The sequence below is a fragment of the Trachemys scripta genome, chromosome 6, assembly GCF_013100865.1.
Source record: "Trachemys scripta elegans isolate TJP31775 chromosome 6, CAS_Tse_1.0, whole genome shotgun sequence".
Lineage (NCBI taxonomy): Eukaryota > Metazoa > Chordata > Testudines > Emydidae > Trachemys > Trachemys scripta.
Genome location: NC_048303.1, coordinates 87090007 through 87114402, shown reverse-complemented (window position 1 = coordinate 87114402; position 24396 = coordinate 87090007). Strand labels below are relative to the sequence as shown.

At 43.7% G+C, this 24396-nt stretch overlaps 1 protein-coding gene across 7 annotated transcripts in view; it reads right to left on the bottom strand.

The window, feature by feature from the left end:
- Positions 1–23557, bottom strand: part of GKAP1 (G kinase anchoring protein 1) — a 45323-nt gene extending 21766 nt beyond the window's left edge. For 2 of the 7 annotated variants that reach the window (XM_034773459.1, XM_034773463.1), the window contains exons 1-3: positions 23298–23492; positions 10664–10935; positions 5413–5556 (exon numbers count right to left, since the gene is read on the bottom strand). In XM_034773459.1, coding sequence (XP_034629350.1) covers positions 5413–5556; positions 10664–10882 — 363 coding nt within the window. In that variant the 5' untranslated portion in view covers positions 10883–10935; positions 23298–23492. The other 5 variants (XM_034773461.1, XM_034773460.1, XM_034773462.1 and 2 more) reach the window with 5 other exon arrangements.
- Between the last annotated feature and the right edge of the window lie 839 nt (positions 23558–24396).

Here is a 24396-nt window from a genome sequence, read left to right as displayed (position 1 = left end):
CCCCCCCCCGAGCGCCAGGCCGGCCAAACCCCCACCCCCCCGAGCACCGCACCGCCCAAACCCCTGCTCCCCCCAGCGCTGCGCCGCCGAAGCCCCCGCCACTCCCAGCACCGCCCCGTGAACAAAAACAAAAACACCTCGAGTGCCCCCCGCCACCCCAACATTGGCCGCCCCTTATAAGGTGCCGCCCCAAGCACGTGCTTGGTCGGCTGGTGCCTGGAGCCGGCCCTGTTCCTCAGGACAAAGACTGTCTCCTTAAATGTTTGTACAGAGTCTAGCACAAAGGAGCCCAAGTAGTTATTGGAGCTAAGTACTACTGCAATACGAATGCTATCACTAAATGTCAATAATTTAACCATAAAATTAGTCCATCCTGGGACTCCTAGTGTGATGACAATCCTCTTGGGGTTATGTCACCAGAAATCCTTTACTAGCTTTAGGACCTTGTAATTCTATTAACACTTAAATATTTTCCATATACTATAGCAGCAGTATTTTAACAAATTTACAATTTAAACATTTACACTGCAGTTGAGATTTAAACTGAAAGACTAATGGCTATATCCTCTACTGTAAAATAACTTTAGCAAATTTACTGAAATTATGTAGGTATTCCTGTTGTTAGTCTCAAAATTCACATGACAAAGTATAAACTAACCAAAGTCTCTCCTTCAGCCTTCTTTTTGATCCAGTATCCCTTTTTCCTCACAATCTTCCTCATCCCTCATTCTAACAGGCTACCTCTAAAGAGCCAATTGAATACACTGCAGCACTGGCAGGCATTATTGGCAACAGCTACAAACAGTGAGTAAGTTTCTAAATTAAGGAATAGTTTTAAAGACAGAAAGTTTTATTATTAAACATGTAATAATTAGACAGAGAATATGGAATTTACCTATACTTGTTAAGGATACTCACCCTATGTACACCTTGCACCAATACTCCAAATTCTCTCCAAGGTTCAATTTAAGATAGCTTGAAGTGTTATGCAGTACAAACATATTCCTGGTGGTGGCCCCCCATCAGTTTCTGGAGAAACTAATCTTTCGTTCAAAGAAATTGTGGTTCTGGATGGAGTTTTCAGAAGTGCTTAAGTTATTTAGGAGTCTAAATCCCATTGACTTTGGCTCCTAAGTGACTTAGGTGAATTGGAAAGTTTTACCCTCTAGCTCTTGTAGTAGCCAAGAAAAGCCCACAAGATATAAGCCAGCAGACATCATAGTGACAGAAGTAAACCACTTCATTTTTTTAATGGGATGTTAACTCTGCAACCTAATGAGGATGATGTTACATTTTTAGCTATTTCACTACTGATCAGCTTAGAAAAAACATCTAGTTATTCAGGTATCGTGGGCAGAGCATGTGCCAGGAGCATCACAACTCCCCGTCCTCTACTGTGATCCCTGAACAATTGCTTAAAATTGACAGTGTGCTCAAACAGTCCATGCTCTGATCTCAAAAACCGCAATAGCCTCTAGTTATGCTATTCTCTACTATCCATTAGTGAAAATGTGTCTTATCATGGCGCCAAAGTCAGAGTGGTAGATTTCAGGACAATAGCAAAACCATGAAATTACTTTTAAAAGTGAAAGGAAAACCCGAGACAACTTTATACCCTATGGGCCTCTAGAATGCAAATGAATTAAGATATCAACTGCATGTCCACCATCCAGTCCCACTGTTCAATAATACATTCATAAATACTTAAACTAGGCTTAATGTTTCTCCTCTTTTATAATAAAGAGGGCAGAGACATGCAGCTTGTAAGCTTCATGCAATTCTACAAAGCACTTTATGGTCACTACTACATTGCTTGATATACCAACCATCTAATCAGAAGGCACAGGCAGGCTGAAAAAATTGATACCTGCACCCCAACAAGTCTCCTGACATCACAGTATTAACAACTTTCAACAATTTATTATGCACCAAACGTTGCCCTCACTTAATGCTTGATCATCTTCCAAAATGGGATTTCTGAAATTCTTCCTCTTTGTTGAGCTACAGATTGAAAATCTCTCTCTACATGTTAATTAAATCCAGGTAGCTGTCAATATAGGTGTTTAACCTAGCTCCTGAACTTCACACAGACCTTTTAAAGACATGTTTTAACCTTTTGAAGCCATCACAATTCTTAGGCCAAGTCTACACTATGCTGGTCTTGTCTAGATGCGATAAATCGATCCCCGAATCGACACCCGTACTCCCCCCCCCCCGCGCCCAGTGTAGACCAGCCCTTAGTGTAACTTCTGCCTTTAGTAGTTCTACCAGAGGAATTATGGTAAAAAGGTTTCAATGGCACTCACCACACACACACTATGGTGGCCTCCGCTTTATTACAGTTTTAAATGTTGGCGACCCCTAGCTCTATAGAGAATACTTACTTTTGGTAAATATATCAACCAAGAAAAATAGGGATATCTATTGCAATTAATAAGTATCTTATATTGACAGATGTGACTGTCCTCGTAGCCTTATGGCTTGTTGAGTGCGCTGCTCTTCAAGAGATCTGGATTTGAGAGTGAACTCAGCACATCAGAAGACCAAGAATAAGCCAACTGAAATGCTCTTTTGTTAATAAGGGTGATGGCAAAGATGCTTCAAAAGATTTTTATAGCAGAGAAAATCTTTAAAATATGAGATTTAAGTGTAAAGATTGAGCAAAGCAGGAGATTCTATCTCGTGTCTTCCATTAGACATTATTAAGGGCACAAGAGCAAACTATCCCATTGAGTAGGGGGAAGTATGGCAACAGACTATCCTGGCTTAACAAGGAGATCTTCAATGATCTAAAAATCAAAAAAGAGTCCTACAAGAAGTGGAAACTAGGTCACATTACAAAGGATGAATATAAACAAACAACACAAGTATGTAGGGACAAAATTAGAAAGGCCATGGCACAAAACGAGATCAAACTAGCTAGAGAGACAGAGGGTAAAAAGAAAGCATTCTACAAATACATTAGAAGCAAGAGAAAGACCAAGGACAGGACAGGCCCGTTACTCAATCAGCGGGGGAAAACAATAACAGAAAGTGTGGAAATGGCAGAGATGCTTAATGACTTCTTTGTTTCAGTTTTCATCAAGAAGGTTGGTGGTGATTGGACATCTAACATCGTGAATGCCAGTGAAAAGGAGGTAGGATCAGAGGCTAAAATAGGGAAAGAACAAGTTAAAAATTACTTAGACAAGTTAGACAAGACACCAGGGCTTGATGAAATATATCCTAGAATACTGAAGGAGCTGACTGAGGAGATGTCTGAGCCATTAGCAATTATCTTTGAAAAGTCATGGAAGGCTGGAGAGATTCCAGAAGACTGGAAAAGGGCAAATAGAGTGCCAATCTATAAAAAGGGAAATAAAGACAACCCAGGGAATTACAGACCAGTCAGCTTAACTTCTGTATCCAGAAAGATAATGGAGCAAATAATTTGCTAACATCTAGAAGATAATACGGTGATAAGTAACAGTCTGCATGGATTTGTCAAGAACAAATTGTGTCAAACCAACCTGATAGCTTTCTTCGACAAGGTAACAAGCCTTGTGGATAGGGGGAAGCGGTAGACGTGGTATATCTTGACTTTAGTAAAGCTTTTGATACTGTCTCGCATGACCTTCTCATAAACAAACTAGGGAAATGCAACCTAGATGGAGCTACTATAAGGTGGGTGCATAACTGGTTGGAATACTGTTCCCAGAGAGTAGTTATCAGTGGTTCACAGTCATGCTGGAAGGGCATAACGGGTGGGGTCCAGCAAGGATCAGTTCTGGATCCAGTTCCGGTCAGTAATTTACGTAATGGCATAGACAGTACACTTACAAAGTTTGTGTACAATACCAAGCTAGGACGGGTTGCAAGTGCTTTGGTGGATAAGATAATTCAAAATGATCTGGACAAACTGGAGAAATGGTCTGAAGTAAATAGGATTAAATTCAATAAGGACAAATGCAAAGTACTCCACTTAGGAAGGAACAATCAGTTGCACACATACAAAATGGGAAATGACTGCCTAGGAAAGAGTACTGCGGAATGGGATCTGGGGGTCATAGTGGATCACATGCTAAATATGAGTCAACAGTGTAACGCTGTTGCCAAAAAAAGCAAACATCATTCTGGGATGCATTAGCAGGAGTGTTGTAAGCACGACATGAGAAGTAATTCTTCCTCTCTACTCTGCACTGATTAGGCCACAACTGGAGTATTGTGTCCAGTTCTGGGCGCCACATTTCAGGAAAGCTGTGGACAAATTGGAGAAAGTCCAGGGAAGAGCAACAAAAGTGATTAAAGGTCTAGAAAACATGACCTATGAGGGAAAATTGAAAAAATAGGGTTTGTTTACTCTGGAAAAGAGAAGACAGAGGGGACACAATAACAATTTTCAAGTACATAAAAGATTGTTACAAGGAGGACGGAAAAAAATTATTCTTCTTAACCTCTGAGGATGGGACAAGAAGCAATGGGCTTAAATTGCAGGACGGGAGATTTAGGTTGGACATTAGGAAAAACTTCCTGTCAGGGTGGTTAAGCACTGGAATAAATTGCCTTGGGAGGTTGTGGAATCGCCATCATTGGAGATTTTTAAGCACAGGTTAGACAAACACCTGTCAGGGATGGTCTAGATCAGTGGTTCTTAACCTGGGGTGCACGCGCCCTTTCTGGAGGTGCAAAATGCCCTTTCTGGGGGTGTGAGACATGCCAGATTTTTTTAGAAGGTAAATCATTGAAAACACAAATTAAGCACAGGCACGTAAATACAACTACTTTGTTTCATCAAACCTATGTATTTATTAACATTATACATTTTTTTAACGATTACTGTAATATACAAACAAAAAATATATCTAGGTTTAAGGGGTGCAAGAACGTATTTTAATTTTTGATAAGGGGTGCGAGAACATATTTTGAGAACCAAAGGGGTGCAGGCTGCAGTAAAGGTTAAGAACCACTGGTCTATATAATACTTAGTCCTGCCATGAGTGCAAGGGACTAGACCAGATGACCTCTCGGGGTCCCTTACAGTCCTATGATTAAAATTTTTTGTTTGCATTGTTGTAGCCACATTGATCCAGGATATTAGAGAGACAAGGTTGGGGAGATAACATATTTTATGGGACCAACTTCTGTTGGTGAAAGAGACAATCTTTTGATCTACACAGAGCTCTTGTTTGAGTGTCCAGAAGAACACTGTGTAGCTCAAAAGCTTGTCTCTTTCACCAACAGAAGTTTGACAATAAAAGATATTACCTTACCCACCTTGTCTCATTAAAATTTTTGGAAGATGAATGAAAATCCTCCAAGCTGCTTTGAAAAATCTCAGCCATAGCTATTTTTCTCACACCTTTACCTTTGAAGTTTGTATTACATTACTCTGCAAGACAAACAAGTAAAATAATTTGATATCGCAAGCTGTACCTGTTCATCTCTTTGTCTCCACTCTTGCCAATTTTCTTCCTGAGAGTCTTTCTGCCCTGGGCTGTGCAAGGTTTGTTCATGTTGAGACAGACAGCCTCCATGGGAGGATTTCTGAGGAATCTTTTTAAAAGCAAGATTTCGGAGCTGCAAAGCAAGAGCCAGGAATATAAATCAATGGTGTTGCTATTTACTAGAATATTTGTGATTACACAGAAACAATGCGTCAATTGGGCTATCATCTTAGACATTTAGGCCATGTCTACACTACCCCTTATGTTTCCAAAACCACACCCCAAGCAACGTAAGTTTCGCCAGCATAAGTGGTACTGTGCCCAGCACTATGTTGGCAGGAGAGCGTTTCACGCCAACAAAGCTACTGCTGCTTTTAGGGGGTGATTTATGTCGACAGGGGAGCTCTCTCCTTTCGGTATAGGGCAGCTACACGAGAGACCTTACTGCCGCACAGCTGTATGGGTACAGCTGTGCTGCTGTAAAGTCTCTAGCATAGACATAGCCTTAGGATCTGCCTATAACTTACATTCATTTCAACAATTACTTAAACCAATACAGTCAAAGTAGTTTTAATAGCTGATAAGGCTGATATTTGCAATAGTTTAATGTTTGCAGTGTCAGACCCAGGATATTAGAAAGACAAGGTGGGTGAGGTAATACCTTTTATTGGACCAACTTCTGTTGGTGAAAAAGACAAGCTTTCGAGTACATAGCTCTTAAGTCAAGGGTGGGCAAACTTTTTGGCCTGAGGGCCACATCAGGTTTCTGAAATTGTATGGCGTGCCGGTTAGGGGAGGCGGTGCCTCCCCTTAACAACCAGGCGTGGACCGGCCCCAACCCCGTATCCAACCCTCCTGCTTCTCGCCCACTGACGCCCCCCCACCCCCGGACTCCTGCTCCATCCAACCCACTCTGTTCCCTGTCCCGACAGCCCCCCGCCAGACCGCTGCCCCATCCACCCCTCGCTGTCCCCTGATCGCCACCAGATCCCCCACCCCTGACTGCCCTCCGCCGCCCCATCCAACTCCTCCTCTCCTTCCTGAGTGCCCCCGGGGACTTCTGCCCCATCCAACCACCCCTTCTCCCTGACCGCCCCCTAGAACCTCTGTCCCTGACTGCCTCCCAGTCTCCCCATCCAACCCCCCTCTCCTTCCTGACTGCCCTCCCGGGACCCCTTCCCTCATTCAACCCCCCTGTTCCCTGTCCCCTGACAGTCCCGCCGGGACCTCTGCCCCATCCACCCCTCCCTGTCTCCTGATCGCCCCCGGACCCTCCACCGCCCCATCCAATCCCTCCTCTCCTTCCTGACTGCCCCCCCACCCCACAGGACTCCTGCCCTATCCAACCACCCCTTCTCCCTGACCGCCCCCAGAACCCCTGCCCCTGATTGTCTCCTCACCTGGCCTCCCCATCCAACCCCCCCTTCCTGACTGCCCCCCCAGGACCCCGCCCCCATTCAAACCCCCTGTTCCCTGCCCTCTGAGCGCCCCGACCCCTATCCACACCCCCACCTCCTCTGCCCTCTATCCAACCCCCCACCCCCGCTCCCTGCTCCCTTACCGCATGGCTCTGCAGCTGCGCTGCTGGGCAAGAGCTCATAGCCCCACCACCCTGGTGCAGTGAGATGAGGCTGCGGGCGAGGGGGAACAGCAGGGGAGGGGCCGGGGGTGAGCCTCCCGGGACAGGAGCTCAGGGGCTTGGCAGGAGGGATCCGCAGGTCGGATGTGGCGGCTGTAGTTTGCCCACCTCTGTCTTAAGCCAAGCATGTGCTAAGTACTACATCAATCTGTGAGCAGTTACTTTTATAATTGTTTTCTGGCATGTGAATACCGAAGTGATAGATAACTTAGAAGTACCTTAAAGAACTACAAAATAATATGTTGAAAAGTAACATTAAAGACTCTCCAACTCAAAAGCAAGGAATTTCACAGTTCACATTTAAAGTGCATAGCTGACCTCCCAGCCCTAATCTCACACTAAGTTTTATTACTCTCTCCTGTTTTTATTTTATAAAAAGTGCTCAGACATAGGAAATACCATAACAAAAAGACTTCCTGTCCACTCAGTTGTGTATTTTCACGAACAGAAGTCAATTCCAGATGTTTCAAAGACAGACTTAAGACCCCCACAATGCAACTAATTCTGAATGACTGTTTCACCGGGAGATGGGGAAAATAAGATTTTTCTGGACCCCAGATGGCATACATCAGACTCTGAAGCTTACAATTTTATCATAGGCAGTATAACATTAGATGTTATTTTCACTCAAATTAATAATTCTTAAATATAAAGATGGTGTTGATAATGTTGGAGCAGCAAGGCTAGGCACTTACAAAAAAAATCAGAAAATGTTCAAGTTAAAATTGCATGTGCAACACTGAAAACCACAGTTTAAAAAACACATTTGTCCAAAATTGTTTTACCTACTAGTTACAGGTAGGTATGAAGATTAGACTAATCCTTTTGGAATTATTTTTTTAAAATAACATTTCTAATTTTTCAATTTTACAATGTGTCGAAGAGGGAACTTTTCTAGACAGGAGACACTAACAAGAAGACAGAGTGGGTGAACCAGATGTTGCTGCACCAGAAAGGAGTAGTTTGAGGCTGCCAAGCATTGCACTTCTATACCCTCCCTTGGATCTTTGATTCTATTGAGCCTAAGATTAAGAGGCCTATACCAGGGATAACAAGGCTTCTGAAAAGAAAAAGAAAAAAACAGAGTGTGAATCTAACAGACTCAGGGCTTCGATCCAAGGAGACTCCAGGGATATTTCTCTTTGCAAGGCCTGTATAGGCTTGGTAGATAGTACCAGGGAAGCCAGTCTGAAGACTCCTTTGACACAGTCAATGGTTCTAGCCATCTTATGAATATTCAGAAGGACTTTCAGATCCCCTTGAATCACAGGATGCTATCAGTGTCAAGGGACAACCAGAACTCAACTCCTGCATGAAGTCCCTGACACAAAGGAAAGATTGTTGCTTCCCACTGGATCCCTTTACACCTATGCTTTTTTCCTGGTAAATGGAGGTGCTGAGAAGATGTCAGATCCCTTGGATAACTCTGCTGCTCTCCTTGAGGAAATTGTACCCTAATAGCTAGGTCTGAAAAATTTAAAGCTCTTGAATCTGGACAAGCCAGATTCTTCTTTGCCACGAGGACTTTTTTTGGGGAAGAGATAGTGAATATCATTCCAAGAGTTGAATAACCTGAATCTGCAACACCTCCCACAGGAGATCCTCTGAAATGCAAAGGTTTCCATAAAGCCTACAGTCGTTTTCCCTACATGCTGGTGTGAAGACAAGTAAACAAATTGGACATCCCATCCTCAAGTGACCTTCTCCTGGGCATTATAGATACAGGATGCCTTGGTTCATGTCCAACATTACATCAGCACAAGAGCATTTCATGAACACTGGCTTCTTTCCCCCCAGATCTGCAGGTCTGGCTTCACTATAGGAAGCTTTGTTTACATTTGTAAGATTTTCCAAGTGAATATTTTCAACAACTTAACCATCAAAAAGTTTAACTAAGAAAACTGTCCCAATGCAGGGAAAGGGGATGGGTTCCAAGTTCACTGAAGCTAGTAGAAAGAGAAACTGAGGAATGGTCAGGATTTGGGGCTTTTTATTCGATCAATTCTAGGACATAAGATCCAAAGCATTCTTTTAAAGAGTTCCATTACTCATCTCATATGTAAGTCCTACAATTTGAATCTGCAGTGGCAATGTATACATTACTAGCAAGTATCTTCTTTCCTTTTTACATGAGCTGACACTGTCATACAAACTACTTTAAAGGGCATTTAAAAAAAAAATACTATCAACATACATATCCTGTGATGGAACAAGGAAATACAAGCATATTATTATGAATGGGCCTTGCCTCATATCAGAAATTAGATGCCAAGATATTTCTAGGTTTTTGTTTCTTACCTTTAAAAGAATTTAAGTGTAACTGTGCTCCCCTAATTTCATCTTTAAAATATGGGAGGGTCCTGCTAAATAATTTGGGACTTTATATGAATAGAAGTGTTTACGTTAGTGTTTTTCTCCAATAAGTATTCACCACTTCCTCACTGCAGCCCTTCTGCAGCTCATGTGGATATCTATCTCACAAGGCAGGAATTTTGCAGAAAGTCTCCTGTATAGTCTAGATCTCTTTCTAGAGGTGGCAGAACCCTACAGAAGACTAATGGAAACAGGAGATCCAATTCTGAGGGAAACTATTAGTATGACCAGTGAGGGGAGGTTGGTGAGGAAGCTAACAGCAGTGCTTAATTTGTAATGAAAGAGGTGCCAGGACTGAAGCAATTTTTTCCCTTTCATACTTTAGGCAGCAAATCCAGAGGTGCCGGGGCTCAGACCTGGCAAGCCCTGGATAACAACCACACTTTGTGAATGGTAAATAGTCACCAAACAGCAACCTGAAAAGAGCAGTGGAAGGAGTTACCAGGAGCAAGGAAGGAACCACAGGCTTCTTACCATAATGGCTCGGCAATCAAAGCTTTTGGCACTAAAAATACTAATAAAGTAGCTGCACAATCATACCTTAACCCCCTCTATACTGTCAGAAGCTACCTTCCATCCTGCTGCTCTCCAGCCTTTAAAATAAGAAACCTCCAGTCCTTCCTGCTTAGCATTACATCCTTTACTGGCTTCAGCTGTACTCAACAGCCTCTGCTCCTTCACATTCCAGTTTAGAAACAACTATTCCAGGTCAAAGCAAATCTGCCACATCCCTCATTACTAGCCCCACAACTTATGATTCTACTAACTTGTTCCAAGGCCTCTCCATTCCTTTCTGTGTATAAAGGAAAAAAATTTATTGGAACTACAAGATACCAGCTGTCACTTCCTAAGATGAATGTTTCCCTGTCTGTCCTATATCTCGTGCTGAATAAGGTCTGAGATCAGGAAATGGGGATATTTAAGAAACCAAATTATTTTTATTTAAATATATAAATCTAATTGTTTGATTAGTCAAGAGCCTCCCACATTTAAAGAAGTGTAGTTGTGACTGAACTCTAACAAAGTTTTAAGGAAAAAAATTAATTTTTAAATAATACCTTTTAATTACTATAAACTGAAATTATTTTGTTTTACAAAAGTAACATGTCAAAAGCAACAAAAATAGCCACATTACTCAGCTAACAGATGAACAATTTACCCAAGGCATATGGGTATCTGGCATAACTGCACACCTTGTATGTTACTGAAAATATAACAGCCTCTCTACCTCATTAGCCTCGCTCTGCTGCTGTTCCTTCTTTTTTCTCCTCTTTTCTTTCTTCTTCTCATTTGTAGTTGATTTTCCCCCTGAAGCTTGAGACTTCCCAGCACCTCGACCACTTCTTCCCTTTCCAGTCTCTGAATCAGAACCACTACCACTATCCACTTGTAATAGAGCAAAGCGTGATGCAGTAGTGGGAACTGAACTGATTACAGCTGAGGCCATTGTATGGTTTGAGATTATTTTGAGGATGACTTCTTATTCAAAGAAAATGCTTCCTGGGAATGTAGCAACAAAAGAAAGAATAAAGGAATCACACTATTCTGCTGTACAAAAACTTTTTGCAATAGCACATGCCTTCACATCAACAATTCAGACATGTCAATTATACAAGCTTTATGTAATTTGGGGACAAAAGACTTCAGGATAAAATAGTGACTCATTTTACTTTTGAATTAACTATTTTGATAGTTTAATAATTATAATGTAATGTTTTAGTATTAATATATGAACAAAAACAATGAAAGTGAAGGTTGCTTACCAGTAACTGGAGTTCTTTGAGACAAGCCTCTACGCACATTTACACTTTTAGAAGATGTAGCAACAATGCAGCAAACAGAATCTTCTCAAAGCAGTGCCCATTGTGGCACCTGCCTGCTTCTCTCACTGCTCCTAATGTTCTGGGAGCCAGAGTATAAAAGTGGTTGAGGCACCCCTACAGCCTCAGCTCCTTTGACCTGAGCCTAAGAGTCCAGCAAAGAGACATGATTCCAGAAAAGGAAAGTGGGTGGTCAGGTAGTATGACTTTGTAGAGGCAAGCTCATCTCAAAGAACTCCAGTTATTGGTAAATAACCTCTATTTCTTCTTCAAGGAGCTACTATATATTCCCACTTCTTAGAAGTTTAGCAAGCAGTATTCTCCCCCACAGAAAGCTTAGCTGAGGAGTTCTAGGTGAATAAAGATTGTAATACTGTTCTCCCAAACTTTGCACCAGATCTTGAGGCTAAATGTAGGGAGTAAACTTTTGTAAATGTGTGTAATGAGCTTTAAGTTGCAGCTCTACAGATTTCAATTATGTGAATGCATCTAAGACATACCATCAAAGTCACATTTATCCTAGTGTAGAGGCTCCTTGAAGAAGAAATAGAGGTTATTTACCAATAACTGGAAGGGGGACACAATGAGGTAATCGGGGGGCGGGAGGAGCTGGTGAAGGCCCAGGGTCAGGAGAGGGCTCTGTCTGACAAATAAGGCAAATGGGCTCTGTGCAGGAGATCTCAGTCAGTGAGACCCAGGCTACTCCAACTGCCACAGCTGCAGCAGCCACCAACCAGCAGTTACCCTCCTCTTTTGGGGAGGCTGGCAGGGACTCTGCAACCGGAAAGCAGATGGCTGCATCCCAGGAATACTAGCCTCGCTGTCGGAGGGGGCCCAAGCTTGACCCCAGCCCTTAGCACTGTGTGATACTTCCCAAGATACCCAGGGTTGTGAGGCCCTTCGCTACCTACCTGCCTTTAGCATGAGGGAGTTTTGTCTGCGCCTGCTGTGGATCAGCTCCCTGACTCCACCAACCTCTGGCAAACACAAGCACTGCCTTCAGCCTCTTGGCAGGCCTCACTCTCTCTGTCTAGGTTAGCGATAAGCATACTCCACCCCCCAGTCCTCCAAGTGTCCCTCTGGAGCGCTCAGCCCCTGTTCCACTCAACACTCAGACCCTCTGCTCCCAAAGAACCCAGCTTACAAGAAAACTCAGGATCAGCACTCTGCTTAACACACAGCCCTTAGATTATTTATAGTGAAAACAAGAATAAGTTTATTATCAAAGTAGAGAGATTCAAATGATTAAAAGTAAGATTATTGGAAACAAATGGTTACATATAAAACAGAAACATACACAGTTTCTAGAGTGTGAATTTAATTCAGAGGACATTCCCGTATCTCCTACAGGATAGCTTACCCCAAGTCTTTTTCCCCAGTGTTTTCAACCAGGATAGCTGAGACCCCTTTTTCACAAGATCAAGCCTGCAGGCAGCTTGTCTTCACAAGTATGCCAGTCTCTCTCTCTGCACCCCCAGATGTACAGTGGACCAGACCTTTGACCTTCACCTGAAAACAGGATTATCTCTCCCTTACCTCTTCCTGTTAATCTCCCTTCTGAAAAATCTACAAACTCTTCATTAGCATTTGACTCACTATGCTAATAAACCTCTGTTGTAAGACACTCAATAAACAATGGTCCACCAGGGAGACAAGAGTCTCACACTTCCCATCTGGAGAAGTTTATCTCATAACACAGTAGTTTTTAGTGACTTGCCTTTAGCTACAAGACCGAGAACATAATTTTCAGCATGAATACATAACTCCTCATATACTTCCTGTACATACATCTCCCAATGATTATGACGACCAGTGTGACACATGCTTTTAGTGAAGACCTGACATGACTCCTTTTTGGTGTACCCCTTTGTACCCCTCTGTGAGCTGGCATCAAGAGGTCCTTGAGTCACACACAGCCCCAAGGCAGAGCTCCCCTTCCCCCATGCTAGACACAGCCAGGCTGAAGGCCTGGGGTAAGCAGGAGGCTGTATCCAGCAGGTGTGCCAGTCCTCCCAGGGTGTAGCCTTCTCCCCTCTTGACCTTTGCCTCTTCAGCACAGCCCCATTTGCTTTCCCTTTGCAGTAGGGGGATCAGGATGGAAAAGGAGCCAGGTCCCAGTAGTTGAAACTGACTGCTGCAGGGGATTCCTCAACTTCCTCAACTGCCCCATAGGGATTACCTCTCCCTACTCCTGTTGGTACTGGGCTCCACTCTCCCCTGCATATCAGTGCTTGAGTTATGGGGGGGTGGGGGGGAGTAAATGGGCCCTTAAGGATGCAGATGATCCTGAAGGCAGGATGGGGTGAGGTGCCAACATATATATTGGGTGGCTCCTGTGCTGACATGCTCTGCACTGCCAAGCCAAGCCCAGTTGCGGCAAACTGTCTTCTCCCTTCTGCCCTGCCTCCTTCTTCCTTACCTGTTAAACTCCACCTTCTGCCCATCTACTCGCCTACCTATAACTCTCCCCGCCTGCCCCCACTGCTTAACCCTCTTCCCCTGCCTCTCCTACCCTACCCCTAACGCCATCTCCCGTTACCCGACCTTCTCCCCCACTCAGTAAGTCCCCTTCTGCCTGACACTATCCCTTACATCCCTAATTGCCTTTTGCCCCATCCCCACCTACTGCCTCTGCCTTTAACCTGCCTTTCCCTGATTTCTGCACCCAACCAACATTCCCTAGCTCCCCTGCTCATCTCCATCTACACTAAACCGTGCCATCCCCATCTCTGCCCCCTCTCTTCCACTGATTCACCCCAACCCACAGACCCCACCTCCCCCAGGACTGGGCTTTTACCCCCTAATTCAGTGTGGAGAGACCTGTTGCTTTGGTGTTTTATAAGTGTGAATGAATGGAGCATTTTTTGAAGTGTGACGTGTATGATGCTGATCCTGGGAAAGGAATAAAAGAAAGAACAGGAGATATGATCCTTCCTACTTGAACTTGGGATTCACATTTACTGGTTCTGATGAAAATCCTCAACCACAACGTGTTGTTTGTGCTCAAGTTCTTGCTCAGGACAGTATGAAACCAAGCAAACTAAAACATCACTTCAGACATGCCCTCAAAGAAAAACCATGAGATTTTTTTTCCTAATGAAAGCTCTTTCAACCAAAAGGACAGATGAAGAATGCAGTGCTACCCTCCCAAAGCACTTGTAGCATCCTATGCTGTCTCATAGCAAGAAGTGGAGAATCTCATACAATCACTGAAAGTCTTCTGTTGCCATCAGCAATGAAATGGCATCAATAGCAGGTGGAAGGAAAGTTGCTGATCAGCAAAGTCTTACCCCACTATCTGACAACACGGATAGCTGAAGAACTGCAGATATGGCAGGAGACATTGAGGGGCAACCAATTGAAGCAGTAAGGCAAAATCCTTTTTTCATACTACAAATTGATGAGAGTACTGACTGTGCCAATGCAGTACAAATGAGGGTTTCTGTTTGATATACAAGCTCATCTGAGATCAAAGGGGACTTTATTTTGCTATTCTGTCCCAATAAGAACTATTGCTGAGAAACTATTCAAAAATTTAGACCAATACATGACAGATAAAAAACATCAAATGGAATTGTAGTGTTGAGATGTGTACAGATGGGGCAAAAGCCATGACTGGATGCAGTAGTGAACTTATTGCTCAGTTGAACCATGCTGTATATGGTGCCATTGTTGTATGCACAAGGAGGCGCTAGCCACAAAAGTGATACCAAGAGAATCTGCCAACTCCTTGAGAAGTGCTGTTCTGTTTTTGATCAACTCTGAATCACCACTTCACCATCACTTCCTTGAGCAGCACTTCCAGATTTTACTGGATTATTTGGACAACATATTTAACAAACTCAATTAAATTAACTCTTCTTTGCAAGATAAGAACTATAATGAACATTTGAATTATGCACAGAAAAGTACATAGCTACTGCAAAGAGCAATTTTTTTTGGCAAAGCTATGCGCTGCAAAACAATGTAGTTATGTTCCTGACACTGTCTTCTGCCATTATGGACTGTGAAATCTTGGTCCTAGAAGTTAAAGATATAATTCTGGAACATTTGTATCAGTTTTGCACACAATTCAGAAATACTTTCCCAAAAGAGAGGCAAATGAATTGCAGGATATCATAGAAATGTAGGGGTGGAACGGACCTCAAAAGGTCCTCAGGTCCAGCCCCCCACGCTGAGGCAGGACCAAACCTGCACCATCCCTGACAAGTATTCATCCAACCTGTTCTTAAAAAACCTCCAGTGATGGGGATTCCATTCCCTCCTTTGGAAGCCTATTTACTCCCTACTGTTTATCTACCCTTATAGTTTGAAGGTTTTTCCTAATATATAACCAAAATCTTCCTTGCTCCAGATTAAGCCCATTACTTCTTGTTCTACCAATCTTCAGTGGACGTGGAGAACAACTGATCATAGTCCTCTTTATAACAGTCCTTTTATTTTAAGGCTTATCATGTCCCTCCTCAGTTTTCTTTTCTCAAGACTAAATATGCACATTTTTTAACCTCTCCTCAGAGGTCAGATTTTCTAAAATGCATATAATTTTTGTTGCTCTCCTTCTGGTAGCTACGCCCCTCATGGAGGTGGTTTTTTTAGAGCACTGGGTTTTTTAGAACGCTGCGCCGCGACCACACAAGTCACGTTAAAGCACTGCCAAGGCAGCACTTTAGCATTGCCAGTGTAGACTAGCTGTAGGTCTCTGGAAGGCTTTTTCACTTGTATAAAGTTACTCAGGGATCCCCTCCCCTCCTCACTCCCCCGCCTGCCGCTAGCTCCCAGGCGCATGTTCCCCTACCCGCCCCTTGCAGGTGGTTGTGGGAGCCTCAAGGAGGGGAAGAGGTGGGGGGAGGGGCACCATGGCCTAGGTGTAGGGTGGCTGCACTAGGGGCTATCTGACCATGCTGTTGACTCATTCAGTTTGTGATCCACTATAACTCCCTAGATCAGTGGTTCTCAAACTTTTGTACTGGTGACCCCTTTCACACAGCAAGCCTCTGAGTGCAACCCCCCTTATAAATTAAAAACACTTTTTAATATATTTAACATCATTATAAATGCTGGAGAAAAAGCAGGGTTTGGGGTGAAGGCTGACAGTTCAGGACCCCCCCATGTAATAACCTCGCGAAGCCCTGAGGGGTCCCGACCCCCAGTTTGAGAACCCCTGTCCTAGATCCTTTTCAGCAGTACTACCACTTAACCAGTTATTCCCCATTTTGTAGTTGTGCATTTGATTTTTCCTTCCTAAGTGTAGCACTTTGCACGTACCTTTATTGAAAGGTATCTTACTGATTTCAGAACAATTCTCCAATTAGTTGGGGTCATTTTGAATTCTAACCATGGTTCAAAGCCTGCTTCAAAAGCCATTTTCAGAGCACTTAATAGCAAAGGCCAAGATTACCATGAATATAAAGGAGAAATTGTCTGACATTGCTGTTAACTCTGTTTTGAGAGATGATTTTAAAGTCATGCCTCTTGATCAGTTCCAGCTCTTAATTCAAAAACAATTCTATGAACTGTCTTAAACAGCCATCCGAAGAAGTGGGCTGTAGTCCACGAAAGCTTTAATAAATTTGTTAGTCTCTAAGGTGCCACAAGTACTCCTGTTCTTTTTGCAGATACAGACTAACATGGCTGCTACTCTGAAACCTATCAAAATACTTGTTCACTTTGCATATCTGAGCGAAGTGAGTTTTTCTTTGCCTATTTGCATCAAAAGTAAGTTTAAAAGCTGCTTGAACACGGAGATTGATCTGCGGTTGAAACTCTCAGAAATCAGACCAAGACTGCACAAACTGTGCGCTAGCAAACAGGCTAATCCTACTCACTGAGACAAAGGTGGGTCATCAAGTATTCTTTTATGTTCAAGGTTATTCAGCAGCAGAGTAGTCATATTGTGCTATATATGTTGCTTTCTATCTTAAACAATACGTTATTAGCCAAGATAAAATCCTCCTGCACTATGGAAAAATACTGTGTCTTAGAAAGAAGGGGCTCCACACTGGACTTGAATCTCTTAAGGGGGGGCTAAGCAAAAAAAGTTTGGGAACCTCTCTCCTAATGGAATAGACCTCAAGTCTCGGTAGCACATTTTTGCTAAATTTTAACACTCCTCTCTATCAAGCCTCGTCTGTTTGGACAGGCTTTGGGAAGTGATGTCATTATGGGTCTCTTCATAAGCAATTAAAAGCCTAGATATTTTGATATACTACTGATCTATTTTGGCAAAAACATAACATTTAAGATGTATAATTTGACTTCTCTTCATATGGGAGTGAGGTCTTGGAAACAGTAATAGTAGATTGTCTGATTAAGGTAGTCATCCATCAGCACCCTGGGAAAGGATTTAGGGTGAGGACAAAAAGATCACTTCTTCCTTATGGAAGATTGTAAAGGAAGGATCAGCTACAAGAGCTTGAAGCTGACTGACCCCTCTCCAGAAAATGGAGATAAGAAATGTGAACTTCTTAGAGAGATTGAAAAGAGAGCCGATTCCCAGAGGTTCAAAAAAGGGGGCTTTATCAGTCCTGCGAGAATTAAATATAGTTTGGAGGAACGTGTGTGGTGTTTTACTCAGTGGAAAGGTGTTCATGTCTTTCATAAAACTTTTTTCTAAAGTAGAACTAAAACACATTACAGAGTAGCAGCCGTGTTAGTCTGTATCCGCAAAAAGAAGAACAGGAGTACTTGTGGCACCTTAGAGACTAACAAATTTATTAGAGCATAAGCTTTCGTGGACTACAGCCCACTTCTTCGGATGCATCTGAAGAAGTGGGCTGTAGACCACGAAAGCTTATGCTCTAATAAATTTGTTAGTCTCTAAGGTGCCACAAGTACTCCTGTTCTTCTTAAAACACATTAGTTACTTCTACATAGTAAGCAGGAAGGGACTTAAGATAATACCATTCAATTTCCTATAACGGTATTAAGTGTTTTTTGACTGAAGACACTGGAACGGTGGTTGGAGAGGGTGGGTTTTTTTTGTTTTTTGTCCACAACAAAAATACCTTCACTACTACAAGTACAGTAACCCCTCGCTTAACGTTGTAGTTATGTTCCTGAACAATGCGACTTTAAGCAAAACGATGTTATGCAAATTCAATTTCCCCATAAGAATTAATGTAAATACAGGGGGTTAGGTTCCAGGGGAAAAAAATTCACCAGACATAAGACTATAGTTTTTTCACCCCCCTGAGCCAGCAAGTTAGAGAATATAAAATGTAAGTGTAGATAAGCTCTTAAATTGTCACAGCTCGTGACAATTCTAGAAACATGGGGAAGGATGCTTGCTATTAAAGGGAATTGGGGAAAATGCACAGAAAACATCGGTTCTCCACTCCAGAAGAACATCTGCTATTCACTGACTATCTATTCCTGCTCTGAAGAACTTTTTGCATCTGGCCGAAAAGAAATCTCTCTCTGAATGCCCTCATTTTTAAAAATCCAGCCTGCCACTGTTTTAGAAATCACTTGTCTTGGTCCTGGAGGATTTGACTGATCTGATCTGCTAGAACAGTGGCCCCCAAATTTTTTCCCTCACACCCCCTCCTTACCCCTATCTGCCCTCCCCCTTGGAGCTGGGAGCAGGGCCACAGCTCCGGGAGGTGGGGGTGCACACAGGGGTAAGAAGGCCAAGGCTGGGGCCACAGCTAGGGGCAGGAGTGGACCCTTGGCCAGGGGTCAAGGCCTACCTACAGCCATGTGCGGAGTCCCGGGCCGGCAGCTGGGCCCAGGGCCAGGAGCAGAGCTGGGCGGCGCTCCCTCCCTGCCCCCTGTGGGGGCTGGTCCAGACCCCAGCCGCACCTTCCCGAACATTACTCCATGCCCCTCTCCCCCAGGGGCTGTGCCCTACAGATTGAAGGCCTCTGTGCTAAAATATTGGAGATGTCTGAGATGATCACTGAAAGAGGCTGGAAGTGCAAAGAATATTCCCATCTGAATAATGTTCATATGATTCCATCACTTGAGGCAAGTGAGCACCTTTTTAGGTATTGTTAACAAGAATAATGTCTTCCATATTTAGAACATAATGATGAGCTACCTAGTGTTACAGAGGTTTCATCCTCAATCAAGCATAAGGAGTACCATAAATGGCTGAAGCCTCAAGACCCAACTGACCAAGGTAAGAGATCATTTCCTGATCAGAGTTCTCAGACAGTAGAATCACAGAATATCAGGGTTGGAAGGGGCCTCAGGATGTTATCTAGTCCAACCCCCTGCTCAAAGCAGGACCAATCCCCAGACAGATTTTTGTCCCAGATCCCTAAATGGCCCCCTCAAGGATTGAACTCACAACCCTAGTTTTAGCAGGCCAATGCTCAAATCACTGAGCTATCGCTCCCCGCTCATGGTTCTACATATATTTAGGTACCTATGTTCTATTAGGAATACTTTCCCTTGTGCCAAATCCAACATAGAAACACAATCCTTTTCCACACTATGGTGCTCCCAACCCCTCTTCAGGGATCCTTCTCTTGAGACAGTATGAAGGGCATAAATGCATTCTCTTCTAGGGCTGGGAACAACAGAAGAATAATATGAGGGGGAAAGGGTTTCTATTAGAAATGCTTTTTGATTCCTCAAAAGAGTCAGAGGCTGTTTTGGATCTCAAAGTTAAATTCCTTGATCAGAAAGCTCAAGTTTCAGATTGCTGCCCTGGACTTGAATGTTCTCAAAATCAGACATTGGTATGGCAGCCGACTTAAGGTGGCAGAACATACATGTCTACCCTATACCTGGATAACTTGTTAGTTTAGGCTTCATCTCAACGACCTCTAACAGAGTCCACGCAGAGGATCTGCCATCTGTTTCACGCTGCCATCTGCATTACCCTGACTCAGATTGCCTTTGCACAATGTTCAAAACTATTCAGTATCTGAGTGAAGAGCTTATTTCCATCAAAAGTAAGTATAGAAGCTGATGTCTTTTTTTGGGATAAAAAAATATTTCTAATAGAAACCTTTCCCTCCCTCATCTTCTTCGTTTATTGTTCCTAGCTCCAGAAGGGAATGTATTTATGCCCTTTAAACTGTTGCATTAGAAGGGTCCCTGAATAGAGATTAGGAGGCAGCATAGTGTGGAAAAGGACTGCATATCTATGTTGGATACTTCAAATTGCCATGGATATGATCTAGTGTTAGTAGAATATTTTTATATTTCTAAAGGTCAGCACAGTAGCCAATAGGAGCACCACATTTAAAATCTGTTTCAAGGAGACAATATTAGCAGATCTAAAATATAGCCCATTTCCCTTCTTATTCATTTGCAAAGTCAGTAGATTCCTTTATATATGAACACACTTTCCATTAAAATTAGCAGCATCTGAAAACTTCTGAACAACAGCACTGTAACAATCCATCTTGTGACAGAAATGTTATGGCAACAGATTTAAATTTCAAACATCCAAGGAGCTATGAGCAAAAAGCATTTAAAACTTTAAGAAAAATACCATGGCAATCTCCTTTTAAACTGTTGTATAATGTATATCAAGCAGGCTGACAGCAAGTTTGTAACCATCATCATTAGAATTGTTTTATTTACTAAAAGTATATTATAAATGTAAGGAACTTGATCCTGGTGGTCAGTCTTATTTATTCCTTCCTAAAATGTTTTGAAGTTTTATTTTATTTTTACAGAAAACAACAATGTATCAATGCAAGAACAGAAACTGCCATTTAAAAACTGCTCATTTTTGATCCAACCAAACTGAATCTACTCATTTTGGTCAAGATTTTCTAAAAAATAAGTGATTTTGGATGCTCTACCCAAGATACCTTAAATGGGCCTGATTTTCATATAGTGCACAGCAAGCAACTTCTTAATGTCAAACTCTGTTAAGGAGTCACACCTGGGCAGCCAAAAATTAAGACACTCAAAAATACTATCACTTTTGAAAAGTAGGTTTGTTTATTTTAAAGGTTTATTTTAAACTCACATTTCTAAGCTCTCAAAATATTTTTTACCATAATGACATACTATTTCTGCCACACAACATAGCAGTGTTTACAACTGGAAATACACATGAGCAGTTATGATCATGTGTGATGAGCTCAAATGCATGTGTGCAAAAGGGCCGTTACAACCTTAACTTTCACATTTCCTGTCTTAGGTACTTCGTGCAACTGTAACAGTCCATTAACTTAGTTTTTTTACATTTAGTTTCCAGTGTGTGTATATATGTAGGGCATTTTGTTTCAAAAGAAAAGTCCCCAATTCTCTAACACATACCAGTCAAAGACTAACAGGCATTGATCATCATCATTAGTAAACTCTGCACTAAGAAGCACCAAACAGCCAAAGTTCAATGCATCTGATTACTGGAGACCTTATGCACATTGCCTTGTCTCGCATTCATATAACTATGAGTGCAGCTCAAGAAAAACACCTCCTGCCACTTGACCAGTGCTCTTCTATCTTTAAATCCTCCCTTTTCTGTAGTTTTATCAGAGACCTTAAATCTGCATTAAGTAGCTTAAATCACTCTAAATCTTTAGAGCAGCTTAAACAGATTAAACCTATAAGGTCTTAGACCCCAATTCTGCAATGAGCTCCACCCCTGTACCAACACAGAGTACTGAAGCCAAAGGAGTCTGGCTCAGAGATCCACCTCTGTAGAGCTTGTTGCAGGATTGGCGCCTCAGTCGTAAAAAGTTTAAACTGATCTAAGGTCTTAGGTTTAAACTGGAAAAAAATACCAGGAGATACCATGTAAGTGGTCAAAAAGGTGGCAGGAGAGCCAAGTGACGTAGCTGGGCAAGAGATAATATAATACAAGTTGGATTTCGTTAAGCTTTTCTTAGTCAGGATTCTGATCACTAAGTAGTCATAAATATCCTAAATATTCATAACTGTACAACCATCAGACAAGTTTTCCCTAACCCATTATTTGTTTTGGGATACATCATTGAGACTTAAAATCAATCCAAGATTAAGAAAATCAGTTTCCTAATTTTTAAAAGTTATGAATGTTTAGGAAAACAAATTTTGAAAGGTCACACTCAACTTACCATGCATCCATGCACCACTCCTTTACCAAAAACATACCCATACAAACAACTCTTATATCTTTAGTAAATCCAAAACATTTTTGCCAGCCAAGCAGAGGCATTAGTGCTCATTGTCTGCTATGACCAAGCAAAATCTCAAGCTTCAAACATTAGCAATTTTTCTTGTATTCTTCTGTAAAAATGTTCAGTTAGATTTGTTTAAAGAAGAGTCATTAGTATTTTTCCATCTGCAGTAACCCAGAGCACATCTAAAGGGATTTGGCTCAAGCGTTGGGGAAAGGCCCCAAACAGGTGACGTTTCCATTGCACACAGTGAACGTTCCAAACGTGTGAACACACGGGGCTTATTTTACATATCCTGGGGCCCAGCGGTAACAGGCAGAGTTTGGCCGAGCACCGACCAGGGGGCAGAGAATGAGCTGTGCGTATCGAAAAGGCCAAACGCTAGAAAAAAGTCACTGTTTTCAAGAGAGGGGACCTAGAGGCAGCAGGAGGGCCAGCGAAGGCCGAACCTCAGGTCAGGTCCCGACGGGATCCCCACGCGGCTGCGGGATGGTTAGTTACCAAGACGCCCACGTTAGCACCGGCAGGATTTAGCTGCGGAGCGAACAAAGCCCTACAAGTCTCAAGCAAGGGCGGCGGACCGGCCCCGGAGGGGAACAGACTCGACGTGACCCGGCAGGGCTCTCCCGGCTGCAGTTACCCCCAGCGCTTGGAGCAGCTAGAGACCGCAGCCCCCACCCGAGAGGCAGCAGCAGAGCGGCGCCCGAGCCCGGCACTCCCTCGGGCCTGGCGAGAGAGCAGCGGCGAGTGCCGCGGGCGCAAACGGCTTCTTCGCCAGTAACACCTCTCCCCCCCCCCCACTCCGGCAGGGGCAGAGTCCCCCCGAGCCCGTCCCTCCTCCTCGGGGAGGCCGCAGCTTGCGAGCGGGCGGCGGGATACTCATCTGCGCGGGGGAATCGGTGCCAGGGGGAGGGGCGGGGACGCGATAGAGCAACTTGAGCCCCGGGGGCCCGCGGAGGCAGGCGGATGGACATACTGTGTGGCCGCAGCACTCACTCCTTCTCCAGGGCGGGGATGCTCCGACTCTGTCCCCAGCGGCGGCGGGACTGTCAGTGTGACTATTGTCTGCTAACAGGCGGTTACAACGGGACTCGAGGGACGGGCAGTTGCGGAGGAGCTCGCGCCGCGGTGGCGAAGGGAGGGGGCACGCTGGTCGCTCGCGGGTTTGTTTATTTACCTCGTTCGCTGGTTGGCTGGGTCGGCGGTATCAACGCGTGCGCAATAAAAACGACATGTGACGCACAGTTCCGAGCGGAGGGCAACCACCCAGAGCGGGTACGGGCGCCAGGCTGGCTCAAAATGCCTAGTGAGCCGGCCGCGGGGACGAGACGAGGGAAAAAGGCTCTCTGATGAAGCACCATTTCCCCACGTAGCCCTGTTAGCCTGTATCAGCAAAGTATCAGGGGGTAGCCATGTTAGTCTGTATCTACAAAAAACACCAAGGAGTCTGGTGGCACCTTAAAGACTAACAGATTTATTTGGGCATAAGCTTTCATGGGTAAAAACCTCACTTCTTCAGATGCAACCGAAGAACTGAGGTTTTTACTCACGAAAGCTTATGCTCAAATAAATCTGTTAGTCTTTAAGGTGCCACCAGACTCCTTGGTGTTTTTGTATCAGCAAAAAGAACAGGAGTACTTGTGGCACCTTAGAGACAAACACATTTATTTGGGCATAAGCTTTTGTGGGCTAAAACCCACTTCATCAGCAGGGAGGGCCCTATGTATTTTGCCTCTCCAAGCACGGCAGTCAGGTGGCTTTCACTGACATGCTTGCAGGAGGTCCGCTGCTCCCTCGCCTTCAGCGTACCCACTGCCAAATTGCCGCCGAAGCCGTGGGACTGGCGGACCTCCCGCAGGCAGGCCGCTGAAGGCTGCCTGACTGCTGCCCTCACAGCGACCGGCGAGCCGCCCCCCGCGGCTTGCTGCCCTAGGCACTCACTTGGTGCCTGGAGCCGCCCCTGTTCATCAGATGCAGTGGGTTTTAGCCCACGAAAGCTTATGCCCAAATAAATGTGTTAGTCTCTAAGGTGCCACAAGTACTCCTTGTTCTTTTCACTTCCCTACATGTACGGG